Raw genomic sequence first — 14,216 nt, forward strand, 5'->3', positions numbered from 1 at the left:
TCTCTTTCTTGTCTGTCGAACGTGCACCACTCGATCACTATAAGATACAGTTGGGTCGATTCTACAGTTAAAAGCATGTCGCCTGTCGAGGCCTCTTTTTCAAAAGCATCCTGGACCACTCGTTGCGGAATTTTGTCGAACACCTTAAGAACCAGACAATCCAGAGTATATAATGCAGCAATTCACCAGATCAGAGTTCTGTTTTGTAAAAGACAGATATTAAGCCTGAAGCACTAGAACTCGTTGGCAACTTCTTGCTGATGTTAGAGTTACATAAGCAGCAAATCATCCTTAAAAACCGATAGGAAGGAAGGATCAAGGCCGTCGGGAGGGCATCCTTGACTTCATAAAACGAGCAGACGCCACGGTCAATCACACAAAAGACATATTTATGCACTCCCTCGGATTGTGTGCGAGTGGGTTGGTGTCGAATGTCGTGGGGCGCACGAGTGTGTGACCATTTTTAGTTTATCAAACCAGGCGAGAAAACGGGTCTGGTCTCAGGCGAGAGAAGCATACACTGTAGGGGGGGCTGTAGGGGGGGTGTCAACGAAGGGGAAAGGGTCAGTAAAGAGAGATCTCGCAACTTTTAACCTGTTGGAAGCAAATCCTCACCAACGGAAAAGAGGAGGATCTTTTGGTAGAAAGGAAGGCAGGGTTTAAAAATGAATAATGGCTCCTCCTGCATGGTCTCCGAGAACCATGATTGAAGCCCAGAGTGAGGTTTCCGAGGGGAAACCGCCTTTGCCAGCAAAACTTAGCTGGTTCAGCCTCTCTTTTGAGGGGTCAACCAGCGATTTGCTCTGCCTCATTGGGGAATGGAATCTTCCTATGCATGCAAAAGAGAGAAGGGTTGCGGGTGAGAGAAAAAGAGTGGCTTCTTGTCACTGGCATCATTGCGATGAACGAATAGATGAAAAGGGAGCAGACATCATTATATCGGCTTAGAAGGAGAGGTGGGTCACGAGAAAGCTTGTGTCTTTACTTGGTTGGAAATAGTCGATTTGTAGAAATTCTCTTCTTTTTGACCCTCATCGACTGCACTAAGCATGCACAGTGGCAAGAAAGAGATGCGCGTTTCTTCAAGCATCTCTGCGTCTCTCTACTATATCCGTCTATCCCTTTTCCTACTGCTCATTTCAAAGAGCTCAGTGGGGGAGGGAGAGATAATGTACAGAGAGAACCATTTTGAAGACTCGAGCTGATCCAGTCCTGCTCGAAGATACGAGGGCTGCTTCCACGATATCTACGAAAAAATAGTCTCGGGGCTTCAGCTACCAAATCATGCCTCAGAACTCGACCCTGATTCACTTTCATTTTGAATCTGTCTCTTAGTGTAGTGTAGTTACGCAGACTGTCCTCAATAGGCGGCAGATTTGGGACCCTTATCGGTCATGTCATTCAAGGTAAAAGCTGGCAGTCTGAAACAACAAAAAGAAAAACCTGCAACCAACTAGGATGAAATGATGGCGCCTCAACGGAAGGTATTTTCTCAGGTCTCCGTTGAAAGGAATCGTCTCTTTCGGTATTGCAAGATGCCCTTTTAACAGTTCTACGGCATTGCGACAAAAACTGAAAGACACGAACGTTTTCTGAGATGGGTGGTGACATGACTGTTGAATCAAACTGTCATAGCTTGTACTATCGTTGTAAGCTGCGATCATCGGTGATATTGTCTACGAGCATGCGTACAGATTGGTCTTAATTTGTGCATGATTCAACCATTCATTATTCTTCTGAGCAGCATTATTGTCCGAAGATGAGATTCGCCGCCCAACTTGGGCCAACCAAATGATGAAGACGATGAAATTTTAGGTCGTGTCCAAGGAGAAATGATCGAATACCCAGATCTGAATAAAAACAACATTGAACTCATGCACATATGACATTTTAGTTTATCTACATTTTACACTCCCTTGTAAAGTATATATCAAACAAAACTTTGGAAGATAATCGGGGTAACAGAAAGGACCTAGTAATAAACACGGCGGCTTGTGATTATGAGAAAACCCACAGATAAGAGAGAATTTAATAATAGAGATACAGGTTCTTAAGCCGGGAGAAGACGGAGTTGGGCTTCCGGGAGGATTGTAGGACTTTGAGAACGTCGGAGGCGGTTGGTCTGGCGATGGGATCGAGGGCAGTGCACTGGACGGCGAGATTCATGGTCTGGACGATCTCCTTCTCTGCTTCAGATACATGGCTTCTTAGGGAAGGATCCACCCAAGTCTCGAGGTGACAGTCGGAGTAGCAGTAGCGGGACCACTCCACGATGGTGGATTGTGGGCCACCCTCCGGGTCCCTCGGGTGTTTCCCCGTCACCAGTTCGATCATCAGCACTCCCAGGGCGTAGACGTCGCTCTTCTCTGTGAATTCTTGGCCCTCCTGTATTTCTGCAAGCCCAAAATCTGACGTCAGGGTCGTTTTAGTCATTTGACAGATAATAATATATGAAGGTTGTCAGAGTCTTGAGTCAGATTACGGTCCAAGTACAAAACAGACATAATTTTCCGGAACCCCCTTTTAGAACTTATAATTATAAAGAAAATTTCACATGGTCGCAATCAGTTAAAAGTTAAAAACCAATAAACTAGAGAGCTCTTTGGTCTGCAATTCCTACTTATTTACTGATAATAGTCGAGGTTATCACGGTAAATTTGATCAATTCTAGAGTGGGTATTTTGTACCTGGGGAGCCGTAGCCGGAGGAGAGGAAAGCCTTGTAATCACCTGCGAGATTGCCCGGAAGGTTCAGTTTCAGGCGGGCTTCGCCCTTTCCGTCGATTACCACATTTTCTGCGGAAAGGTTTCCCCGTATAATGGCTGGGCAGCAACGATGGTGCAGAAAGGAAAGTGCCCTTGCAATCCCCGTGGCTATTTTTCTACGCCTCTCCCAGCTCAGTTCCGTTACCACATCTTCGAAACGCCTCCCTTCGATGAATTCATACAGGACAAATCCATCTGTCTCAGAATGGCAGATTCCGAGCGTTTTCACGACGTTGGGATGACGAATCTTTGCCAAGCCTATCGTTTCCGTCCAGAAAGTCGTGGAAGGGGACGGAATCTCGAATAATTTCTTCACTGCAAACGGTTTACCCTCAACGGCCGAAGTTCCTCTATATGAAACGCCGTGGAGGTCTTTGTCGACAACGTTTTCTTCTCTCAACGACAGCAGAATGTCTTCCACGGTGACTACGTTGAAAATCTTTCTGTCAAAAAGCTGCAAATCCCACACTCCTTCCTCGTTGTCGACTTTCTTAGTCTGAAAATCCTTTCCTTGTCGAACGAAGAAGAAGAAGAAGACAGATAATGCGAAAAGCAGCAGAAGCACCACCAATATGGAAACGAAAAACCACTCAACGTGCCTCTTTGTAGTTTTGCATGTCGATAAACCGCTGGAAGTACCTCCACCGCACAGGCCGTCGTTGCCAACTACGGCGCTCGAATTAACGGCGAGAAAGGCAGGGGTCAGAGGCAAAGGACCATGCAGATTGTTATATGAGATATTAACTGAAACCAGCGAATCGATTTTTCCCAAATCTTGTGGTAGTTCTCCAGAGAATCGGTTATGCGATAAATCCAACTCGCTGAGGACAGGCATTAGGGATAGAGATGCGGGAAGATGCCCTGAGAGTTGGTTATTGCTCACGTCCAAACTCACGAGCTTCTCGCAGGATGATATCTCTCGCGGAATGGAACCCGAGAGCTGGTTCTTGGCCAAATTTAATTGCACCAGCTTAGAAAAACCTCCAAAGCTCGCCGGGATACCCCCTGAAAACTGGTTTCCTGATAGGCCCAGGCTCTCAAGCTCTTCACTTCCGAAACTGGGTGGCAAACTCCCGACGAAGTTGTTTCTTGCCAAATTCAGCATCTGAAGAGAAGGCATCGCCCATTTTCTGTCATCTATGACACCGGAGAGTTCGTTTCCCGAGATATCCAGATAATAAACAAGTGGAAGTTTCGTGAGCTCAGAAGGTAATTGGCCCGAGAGGTGGTTATTCTGGAGACGCACTCGTGCCAGACTTTTACAACGACTCAAGCTCTCTGGTAATTTTCCTGATAGGGAGTTGGAGAAGAGAATGAGCTTAAAAAGTTGGCTGGAGTTGCACAAACTGTCCGGAATTTCCCCAGAGAGATTGTTCGTCGAAAGATCGAGAGCAGTGAGGTTATTCTTTTCGCCGAGAGTGCTAGGGATCTGGCCAGACAATCTGTTGGACCAGAGCTGGAGAACTTTGAGATGAGGTAGGTGAGATACAGACTCCGGGATTCTGCCGGTGAGATTGTTGGAGAAGAGGTGAAGTATCTCGAGGCTTCGGAGGTTTATTAAGCTTTCAGGGATTCCTCCGGAGAGCAAATTGTCACTTAAATCAAGAGAAACGAGATTACGGAGATTAAAAATTGAAGGAGGGATCCAGCCAGACAGCCTATTTTGATAGAGAAACAGGTAACGGAGCTCCGTGAGATTTCCAAAAGAGGAAGGAATTTCTCCAGTGAGGTTATTGTAGACAAGATCAAGATGATGGAGAGATGACAAGTTTCCTATTTCCGTCGGAATCTCCCCTGAAAGATTGTTATAGCCCAAATATATCCACCTTAGGCTAGTCATTTGACCTATTTCGGGCGGAATTTCACCCACGAGCTCGTTTGAAGCCAAAGTTAATTCCTGGAGGTTTCTAAGCTCGCTGATCGACTTCGGAATTTTTCCCGACAAGCCGTTTCCTCCAAAATCAAGAGATTTCAAGCCGGAGAAAAATCTGATTTCGGTTGGGATTTCGCCGGAGAGAATGTTATTGGAGACATCTAGAGTCTCGATGTTCGACAAGGGCCTTCGAGGCAGAGATACAGGACCGGAAAAGTTATTATTGCTAAGATTGAGGTGCTGCAGCGAAGAAGAAAAAATTTGTACCGGAATTTCTCCAGAGAGAGAGTTGCTCGAGAGATTGATGGTTCTTACAAATGGAAGATGAAAAAGGTCGGGAGAGAGGCCGCCAGAGAGGTTTCTGCCGGAGAGTTCTATTACGGTGACTTGAGAATTACTGTTGCAAGTGACACCGTTCCAATCACAGAAAGAGGCAGATGCGTTCCAGCTGGAGAGCTGGTGAAGTGGATCATGTATAGCAGCTTTGAATGATATCAGTATCTCGAGTTCTGCTGCTCTGGCTGCTGAAGACTGGAAAAGAAAGATAACCGAAAGAAGAAAACACCACCAAGCTTCTCTTTTCGCCATTAGCAAGGACTTGCAGTAAGCTAACGTACGTTCAGGAAAGCGATCAAACACTGCAATGAACAGGACGTCGTTTTCCCCGGGATTCACTTTGGACACCGTCTTGTTGATGCAAATCTTCACTCTGAACAAAACAGAATTGGAATAAACAAATCGAAGCGCTTCTACAAAAACTTGAAAGGACAAAAAAAAATCACTAAGAATTATAAGAGAAGAGAAAAAGACAACAAAATAAAAGAATGAAACAATAACTCAGACTTCCTACCTGAAGAAAAAATTCCTCCGACTTGCTTGTTCCTCGATCTCTTCTCTGTTAAACCAGCCACAAGCAGCCGGAGAGTAGAAGCTGGTCTTTCAATCTTCCTTACCAGATTGAAGTTAAAACTTTAGGTAAAAGCTCTATGATTTCAGAGGGAAACCGCATCACCTCCACTCCAGAAAACATACCCAACAATCAAAAAACCTTTGATTGGAGAAAAACCACTCTGAGAGAGGTCAGGAAGAAGGAGAAGTGAAGGCGAGGTCTAAGGACCTTAGTCTTAAGTAGTAGTGCGCCAGTAAGAGGTGGGAGGACGGAGAAGCGCCTGCCGTCCTGCCTTCCATACAGTAATTGACCGTAATTTGAGACAAATTTACGAAATTGCACCATCGACTCGTTTCGAAGTTTGAACGGGACCGAGGGTCAGGAAACGGCTAAAAGGGAAAGGCAACAAATGCTGAAGAGCTACTGGTTTGGTCGGTTTTTCACCAGAAAAAAAATTCTTTTTTGACTGGCTTTGAAAAGCTCAGTTCCTGAAACGGTTGAATTTACGGAAGTGCCCCAGAAGCGTTGGTGGACCGAATTGAATCCAGCAGCACTCTCATGGTACACTCGTTTCCATCTCAAAAAAATGCCGCAACTGGAGAGGGATCTGGGTTTCTTCTCTTCAATTGAGTAATGAGTCAGAGTCCACTCGTTCGGGAATTTATTAAAGTAATCCTGTTTGTGCGCTGCAGTCGTGGGAGTGAGTTGAAGTTCCAAGTTTTCAACGCAGAGAGTCGGTCTTCTGGGTTAAAATGAGAAACAGGTGGAGGGCATTCGGAGAGGGAAACAAAGAGCAGGAAGAGAGTCTGAAGAAGAGAGGGCGCGTTACTTGGGGCTGCGGAGGCTTATCATTGTTATTTTCTTATTAAAGGTTGAAAGCAGAAACGAGGGCGCAGGTCCGGCAAAGAGGAATGAAGAAAAGGAAAAGAAAAGTAGTATGTCTTTACGTTACTGCTCGTGCGCCCTTTTTTGGGGTCCACTCTCTCTTTCTCGAAGCAATATACAGTGTGTCGAGTCTTTTATCGCACCGAGCATGCTTCTGCGCATCATCCCCCATTTTCTAGGGCTTTTCAACCACCCTTTTGGTCCTGGATAAACTCTCCTCTACATTCGCTTTTGCCCTTTATTAATCCACCTTCCCTATTCTAATTCCTCTTGTGTGATCTGATTATTCCACTCTCTTGGTACCTTCTTATGTCTTAACTATATGTTTTATCTAATTGAATGGTGGAATCCGGAGAGAAAAGAAAAGAAAGAGAATGAGGAGAGAAATTTTATCTGGTACCCTCTTGCTCTCAACAACCATGCCCTAATTCACTGTCAAACTTTACTTCCTCCCTTCATCAGCTTCTTTTGCCAAACAATTTTTCATCGGTCTTGCTGGTATGTCTCTTTTTCTCTCTTTCTCCCTTGTTTGTGTTTTCTCTCCTTCAAACTAAGAATTTTCTCTCCCTCTGTATGATCTCGCTCATCCCTTGTCAATGATTTCTCTTACTCAGACCTCAAATTGCTCAATCAAATTTATGCCATCTAACTCAAGCACAATCCAATTAGCTTTGGACAACCCCCTCTTCAACTCCGAAAGCTCCCTTTCCTACTAATGTTTACTTTCAACCCCTGTACTTCTTCCAATTGGCTAGACTCAAGAACGACTTGCTGGTGTTTCTTCTCCTAGCATTAGAAAGCCCCTTCCACTCTCCACAACTTGCCCATAGCTGGACAGTTTTTGGTTGAGAAATTGGATTAGTTCAATCAATGTGAGTTGTTGTGGCTGTATGTGAAGTGTTCATAACCCCTACTAAAGCCAACAGTATAACATACTTCTTACCATGCCAACGAATTCCTCATTGTTCACCAAGTTTAAGGCCTTTTTTATTCTTTTTCCTTCCTCTATAGACATCTTGTATCCCGTTGTGCAACATTATCGTCATAAGGCCTCATGCATCTTACCTATAAGCTGATTATTCAAGTTCAACTACTGTTTTCTGGAGTTATTGGTCATCGAGCACCCAAAACTAAGTGCTTCTTACCTTCCTCTATCTGAACTTGAGTGTCGGTACCTTTCACACTTTTCCATCTTTCAAGCTTGTTGGGCGTACTTGATTTACTGAGGTCAGGATGACGCTAAGGACAGATGGAAATGATGCAATGTGGCCACAGCTTCCGATCTTCATTCCTGGACCTCATTTACAGTTTTTGGCCTTTCGTCACCTGGCATAATATTCTATCGGTTGAATGCTCCCCCAAACCCCACCGTCACTATGGCTCTCTCCACAGTTCCACATGGTGGCAAACATTCGAGTTGAAACAGTAGCAACATTCTCTGTGCAATTCTGTCGCCTTTTAGCATGTTTTGGCGTTGTGGTAATGTTATTGGAATACCAGTTGCTGGCTTTGAGGAGAAATTTCTTTAGAGAAAATAGTCCTGGGTGTTAGATTTTAAATTTAGAAGTTAAATATTAAAATCTTTGAAGTAGTCCTCTCTAGGTTCAATTATCATGGAACATATGGTTAACTGTCTAGCAGTTACTCCTTTGATGGGAGGAAGTACCTGTTTGAGAAACTATGGGTTCTTGTTTTCTAATGGTATTTCTGAAAGCAGAAAATCTGGACATGTCATGAATTTCAGAAAATTGAAAATGGAAACCCAAGATATGAGTAATTTCCAGCCATGGCAGTCAGATTCCAATAACTTCCAAAACGCTTGTCTAGTCTAGACCATAGATTCTCTTTTTCTTCACCATGAAAAATTCACTTACAACTTCTCTATGACTCTTTCCCATAAAAAAAGGTGATAATAGTTGATGAATAGCTATAATTGTCCATTGTCCTTGTAAAAAATGAACGTATTTAACATTCTTCTATTTGACTTATTCAATACTTAATATGTATGATTCAATATTGATACATCCTTAAAAATATTTCCTTGGATATAATATTTTTATATCCAAACAAAAGAATTTAATTTGCATGAATCATGACGGTGTGTCATTTAGAATAAGTATTACCTTTCTTGTAACACAATGCAACATTCTCGTTTGAATGAGAACTATATGTGACACATATATTTATGAATGAGAAATATATGCTGAAAATTTTGGCTAAAAAGTAGAAGTCTAAGAGAAAAGTAAACTCAGTTCACGCCAATGCATGGAGAGATAATAGGATAAAATATAGAAAAAAATTGATTTTCAGCATAACTGACCTTTTAGTACTTTTGATATCAAAATATCCAACAATATAGATTAGAATCACAAACCGTTTATTTCTTAAGAAACTAGACTCAAATATCTTTAACTCGATACCTAATTTGACATAAAATGCTTTGTTCTTGAATTTATTACGACCTATTTATTTTCTTCTTTATGTAGTTTGATGGTTGCCAACTCCAATGTGAATTTCTTCTTACATATAGATCAAATTGACATGAAATTTTCTCCTTCTAAAACTAGAATTTAATACCTTTCATTTAAGTATATTTTTAATTTATAAAATTTAATTCTTTTTAGAGAAAGAATCTTATAGATTTCGGACTTTTTAATATGGCCAACCGAGTGTTTTTTCTTCTTTAGCTAGCATGACCATTAACTTTTACGATATTAATATCTCCCTCTAGAAAACTCATATTGAAAATTGGTTTAATAGGTAATAAAATAGACTTACGTATATATCTTTTGACTTTTAATTATCCACATAAAGTCCCGTTGTTGATGGTATAAAGCACCTCAAAAGTTTAAGCTTTCTACTGCTGCATAAACCTCTCTTGAAGTCTAACCTTTGGTGCTTCAAATACAGATTTCTCTTTGTAGAAAACTCGGATTGCCAAAATTCTTTTTTGTGTTAAAAAGTAGAATTGAATATTTTTCCATAAATATATAAGTTTTAATATAAAATTTTAAGTACGGACGTAAAAATACTAATAAAAAAAAGGTATTAGGACAAAAAGGAAGAAAAATGATAAAATACGATCCTAAACTACTAGAGATGATAGATCAGAAAATAATCACATTATCTTTGTGGATTGGTCGAGTCAACTCACTGAACCCGCTCTGATACTGTGTTGAATTTATGAAGAAGAGAAATACTTGACTAACTTGTTATAATTTGAGTACAATGAACATCTATTTATAACAGATGAAACAAGTAGAATCCAATTACAATTAAAGTATACTTATCTCATTTACACCCAAATTTAAACACTAAAAGATAAATTATTGAACAATTGATTAATTGAACATAAATATAATACTAACATAACTAAAACACTTTTAACTGAGACACTTCTATGAGACCTCTTCCTATGAGATTCATGTAGAACTCCACCATATTAATTCTAACTTTATGAAACTTCTTACTATTAGAGTCATGTAAGACTCCTCCATATATGTTCTTCAACAAATTATAAATTTGATATCATGTTATTTGTATACATGTAATTGAGTAGACACAACATCTTTATTCATGAAAAATGCATACAATAAGTTTTGTTGTTGAATATATAGATCTCATAAGAGAATAAATGACATCAAATTGTAATTAAATATGTTGGTGCAATTATCTCACCTCACAGGGATATCTTGGTATTTTCATATTTAACTAAAATGGAATGGAAATTTATTTTATTTCTAGATTAGTCCACACGTATCGAGAAATATGATTGTTTTCTAGTTTCATCATAAAAGTTCGATTATGAACCAAATTATGTGTTAAAATCTTTGGCTACAGGAAATTTTTAATGCTACGCTAATTCATGTTTTTTTTATATAACTTGCAATGGTAAAGTGTACCATATATTTATAATTTGATGTGTCTCAATTTTTGTGTGATAATTTATGATTTTTTTGTTTATTTATTACACGTAATTGTTCCATCTTCAATAATTTTAAAAAAAAATCTAAAATCCCTTATATGAGTGGTGATAACTACAATGCTTAGAAGGAGAAAATTCTCCTTCATGTGGGGTGCCTAGTCCTTGATTGTGTTCTTCTAAGGAAGAGTTTGTTTCCCTTACAGATACTAGCACACCAATTGAGATTGTTTTATATGAACAGAACTATAAATCTCCTAATTAGATTAAACGTAAACTTTAGTTTCTCTAATTTTGGCAATTCTACTTTGTTTAGGACTCTAATACATCTTATATAGATTCCGTTATGACAAGGAGCTCTTAAAGATTTGGGTTACAGCGTAATGTTCATATTCAGTGTGAAGGGAAATGACAGTGAAGACGAAAATTTCTATAGAGACGCCATCGTTGATAAAAATTAGTACGTTTGATCGACATGGAAAATGACAAGAACCCCCGTAATTTGTTCCTCTTGCCGATTGAAAGCAGCGAGAACCTACCTATCCGCTGCTGATTCGTCCGCAAAACTCTCCCTTTCGCCATTCGGTTGTCCGTTCTGGTGGTTCTAATTCGATCTCCAGAAAAATAATATGAGTATCCTTGCCCGAGAGGAGATCCTGTTCACTAAATAGCCATATTTACATCCGCCTCTTAAGTATATGACATCTGTATGTGGAGATCATAATCGTTGCAGATCAACAAAAACAGAAACAAATATTTCATTAGATATCACTAATAACAGTGTTATGGCAGTTGTGCAGGTTGGTCGTCTGTGGCGAAACTTGCGAGTTCTTTCACTGTAATATTCTGTTATTTTCCCTGTCTGATTCGATTTCTGTGTCAATCCTAGGCATGCAGCTACTGCTTCGAGCAATTTTCGGTGCAGGCAACTTCACAGAGGCTCCGTGACGAAAGCTTATCTTAATAGCATGGATCATTGATTTGGCAAGTGAAAGCGTGGGATTGAGCCGGGTAGTTGCGTTAAACTTCTTGGAGAAGGCCATATGGGTGTTAATGGCTTCCTCCAGTGCCTTCTCAGGGTCTTTATTCAGTTGTTCTTTCACGGCTTCAGAGCAAAGCCCGCAGACCCACTTCCCGCAGTAGCATTCCTTCACATGCCCGACATAATCGGGAGTGCATTCCTCACGGAGTCCACAGCATTCGCATTCTACACTTTCACTTTCTTCAACTTGAAGGAGATTGAACTCCCTGCTGTTTTTACCAATTTCTTGCGCGGCATCGGAAACCACCCTTCTCAAAGATTGGCCTTTCTGCGAGTTCGAACGATTCAAAAAACAAAAAAAGGGCAGACGAACTGTTACTCAATAGTAAGCCAGGAAGACAAAAAGTGGAAAAGAAATAAAAAAGAATAAGAAGAAGAAGGAAAAGAGAAGGAAGGCCTTACCTTATGAGACTGGCTTTGAGTGACTGCGCTAAGCGACATGGTTGCAGAAGTAGAAACCGGCGAGTCTCCTTTTTATAGCTTTGAGACGAAGAAGGAAAACCAGAGGTAGAAGGAAAGGGTGAGCTAGGCACTGTAGATACCTTTTTTAGGGGCCTTTCAGTTGAGACTTAACATAAGTATAGGTCCCCTACTAAGTGGATGGAAAGGCTTACTTCGCCATAAATGTATAAATTGCGCCATAGCCATGAAGGGACATGCCGAGACAAGTGAGATAGATGTATAGAATGTTGCGTCGTAAAAGAAGCCACTTGTGCCCGTTCACGAGTAACCTTATCAAGGTTTATACCATGTTGGAACCAGTTACGCTAAAACCTCGAGGTATTAGTGAGGGGTGCAACAGGTCCTTATACAAGAATTGGCCCGAGCGATACAAATACGGTTCCACAGAAATGGATACATGGGACTCTTAGGCTCATTTAGGGCCTCGTTGGAACCCCTATAAAGAAAAGAAAATAAAAATTTGATCATTATTATTCTAGTTACTGAAAATGAGATAGTGATCAAATTCTTATTTTTCTTAAGCGGGCGGAAAGATCATTCTTAAGTTCAACTGTAAAAGGAAAAAAGAGTCAAGTGGAAGAGAGGGAGTGGATTAGCATTAGAATACTCATAGATAAGGTAAGATCTAGACAAGGCTTGTTATCCGTGGGAAAACTAGAGAGGGACCATTCTATGATAACCACTCTATCTAACGTAATTTTCAACCACTAGCAAGAGTTTCAGCACCTCGTGATGGTGTGAAGCTTTTAAGCCAGAGTCAAAATACTTCATGAATACTATTTCCTATACTAGATGATGGTTCAGTCGTCAAAATACACTTTGTCACATTATGTAACTCTAAGGACACGTTAGTGCCCTTGGCTAGAAGTTACAAGATTTCCCATAAATCTTGAATTTTAAATATTTTTTTCTAATAACTAAAAGAATAATAATAACAAAATTATGTGTTTGAATATAATGAATTGGCTTGAATTTAGGCAATACAAATTATTTGATCAACTCGGTTAAATCCTACACGCAAAAAGTCGGCTTGAATCGATTAGACTTTCTTTTGCTTGGAGTTACAAGATTTGTTATTGTCCAATAAAATAAGTTCTAATACAAGATTTCCATAATGGAAGATAACAAATATGGTCAACCTTGGCAATAAATCTTGTTTGAATTTGTGATTGATTGAATTTTATAAAATGTCCCCATCTTGCGAATAATATGATATAATTATAATATAAAAATAATATAAAGTACAATATAGTATTAAAATATATAAAATTATAATATTTTATTTAAAAATAAACTTATTTTAAAGAAAAAAATTTGGTAGAATTTTTTTAAACATTTAAATATGAATATAATTTTTTTAAAATAATGTTATAAAAATATAATTTTATTTTATGTAGCACATAGAATTGTATCAAAATAACATAATACAATTTTGTACAATTATAGGAACTTTTATAATATATATATTATGTTAAAAATATTATATATTTTTTTATTTTTTACATTTTTAAAAATATTTATCATAAAAAAACTAAAAAATAGCTTTACAAACAAATATCTCTGCCAATTAATTTAAATTCAATGTCAAATCTCTCTCTCTCTCACTCTCTCTTTCTCTCTCTCTTTCTCTCTCTCACTCTATATATATATATATGTATATACCCAACGAATTTCACAATTCACTGGAACAAATAATAACCATACCAGCGATTTCAAATTCGATGGTAGATTTCTACCTATCATAGCAAATTTTAAAAATCGGTAATCGGATGTTTTCTCCGGAAAATTTTTAGCTCTTGGGAAACATCTGTGCCAGTGAATTTACCAATTTCTTGGTATAAAGTATCAATACATCAACAAATTTCAAATTTTACCACTAAAATTATTCCTTTTTTATATTAAATGGATGTAGCAGCGAATTTCATAATTCGGAGTTGCAAATATTCCATGTAAAAAGAAACAGGAAGACAAGCACCAGCAAATTCTGAACTCGTTAGTGCAGATTTTGGATTAGGCAGGATTTTTCCTGCCCAAGGGTTTTGCACCAGCGAATTTAAGAATTCATAGAGTAAACATTGACGTTTATTTTTTCCCTTTTAAATAAATCAATATATATATAACTTTATGAGAAAACTATTTCCAACTTTGACCAATTAATTGTCCATGTGTACAGTCCAAGACCACACGGCACCTTTGATTGCTTATGTATTACCATGTCATCATGCCACATCAATAACATAAAGAAGAATCACCATGTCAACTGACATGTCATCACATCATCATACATGTGTATGACAAGTCATCACACGTCATCATGTGCCGCATTAGCACTTCTCGTAAAATTTTTAAAACCACAAATTAATATTTTTATTTATTTA

At 39.2% G+C, this 14,216-nt stretch overlaps 2 protein-coding genes across 3 annotated transcripts; both read right to left on the bottom strand.

Annotated features, from left to right (window-relative positions):
• Positions 1-1,851: 1,851 nt before the first annotated feature.
• Positions 1,852-5,716, bottom strand: LOC137936837 (leucine-rich repeat receptor-like serine/threonine-protein kinase SKM1). Of its 2 annotated transcripts, none has more exons than XM_068781744.1 (3): positions 5,489-5,716; positions 2,688-5,347; positions 1,852-2,393 (listed from the first exon to the last, which is right to left on the bottom strand). In XM_068781744.1, exons 2-3 carry the CDS (start codon positions 5,224-5,226, stop codon positions 2,029-2,031), a joined length of 2,904 nt encoding a protein of 967 aa, XP_068637845.1. In that variant the 5' UTR covers positions 5,227-5,347; positions 5,489-5,716; the 3' UTR covers positions 1,852-2,028. The 2 variants fall into 2 exon arrangements, with proteins under 2 accessions (XP_068637845.1, XP_068637846.1); XM_068781745.1 differs by having other exon boundaries at positions 2,688-5,396.
• Positions 5,717-11,167: 5,451 nt separating this feature from the next.
• LOC137937418 (uncharacterized) lies at positions 11,168-11,817 on the bottom strand. The gene is made up of 2 exons (XM_068782478.1): positions 11,779-11,817; positions 11,168-11,644 (listed from the first exon to the last, which is right to left on the bottom strand). Exons 1-2 carry the CDS (start codon positions 11,815-11,817, stop codon positions 11,168-11,170), a joined length of 516 nt encoding a protein of 171 aa, XP_068638579.1.
• Between the last annotated feature and the right edge of the window lie 2,399 nt (positions 11,818-14,216).

This window comes from Aristolochia californica, unplaced genomic scaffold (genome assembly GCF_029961685.1).
Source record: "Aristolochia californica isolate CCGP_79_NKW_82.1479 unplaced genomic scaffold, dmAriCali1.0.hap1 SCAF_7, whole genome shotgun sequence".
Taxonomy (NCBI): domain Eukaryota; kingdom Viridiplantae; phylum Streptophyta; class Magnoliopsida; order Piperales; family Aristolochiaceae; genus Aristolochia; species Aristolochia californica.

What these genes read in the sequence shown, in the direction of transcription:
- LOC137936837 (XM_068781744.1), bottom strand. Translation starts at nt 5,226, where the DNA reads ATGGCGAAAAGAGAAGCTTGGTGGTGTTTTCTTCTTTCGGTTATCTTT. An exon ending in CTCCGGCTACGGCTCCCCAG is followed by an intron (nt 2,394 to 2,687) that starts GTACAAAATACC and finishes TTGGGCTTGCAG; the next exon opens with AAATACAGGAGGGCCAAGAA.
- LOC137937418 (XM_068782478.1), bottom strand. Translation starts at nt 11,817, where the DNA reads ATGTCGCTTAGCGCAGTCACTCAAAGCCAGTCTCATAAG. An exon ending in CTCAAAGCCAGTCTCATAAG is followed by an intron (nt 11,645 to 11,778) that starts GTAAGGCCTTCC and finishes TCGAACTCGCAG; the next exon opens with AAAGGCCAATCTTTGAGAAG.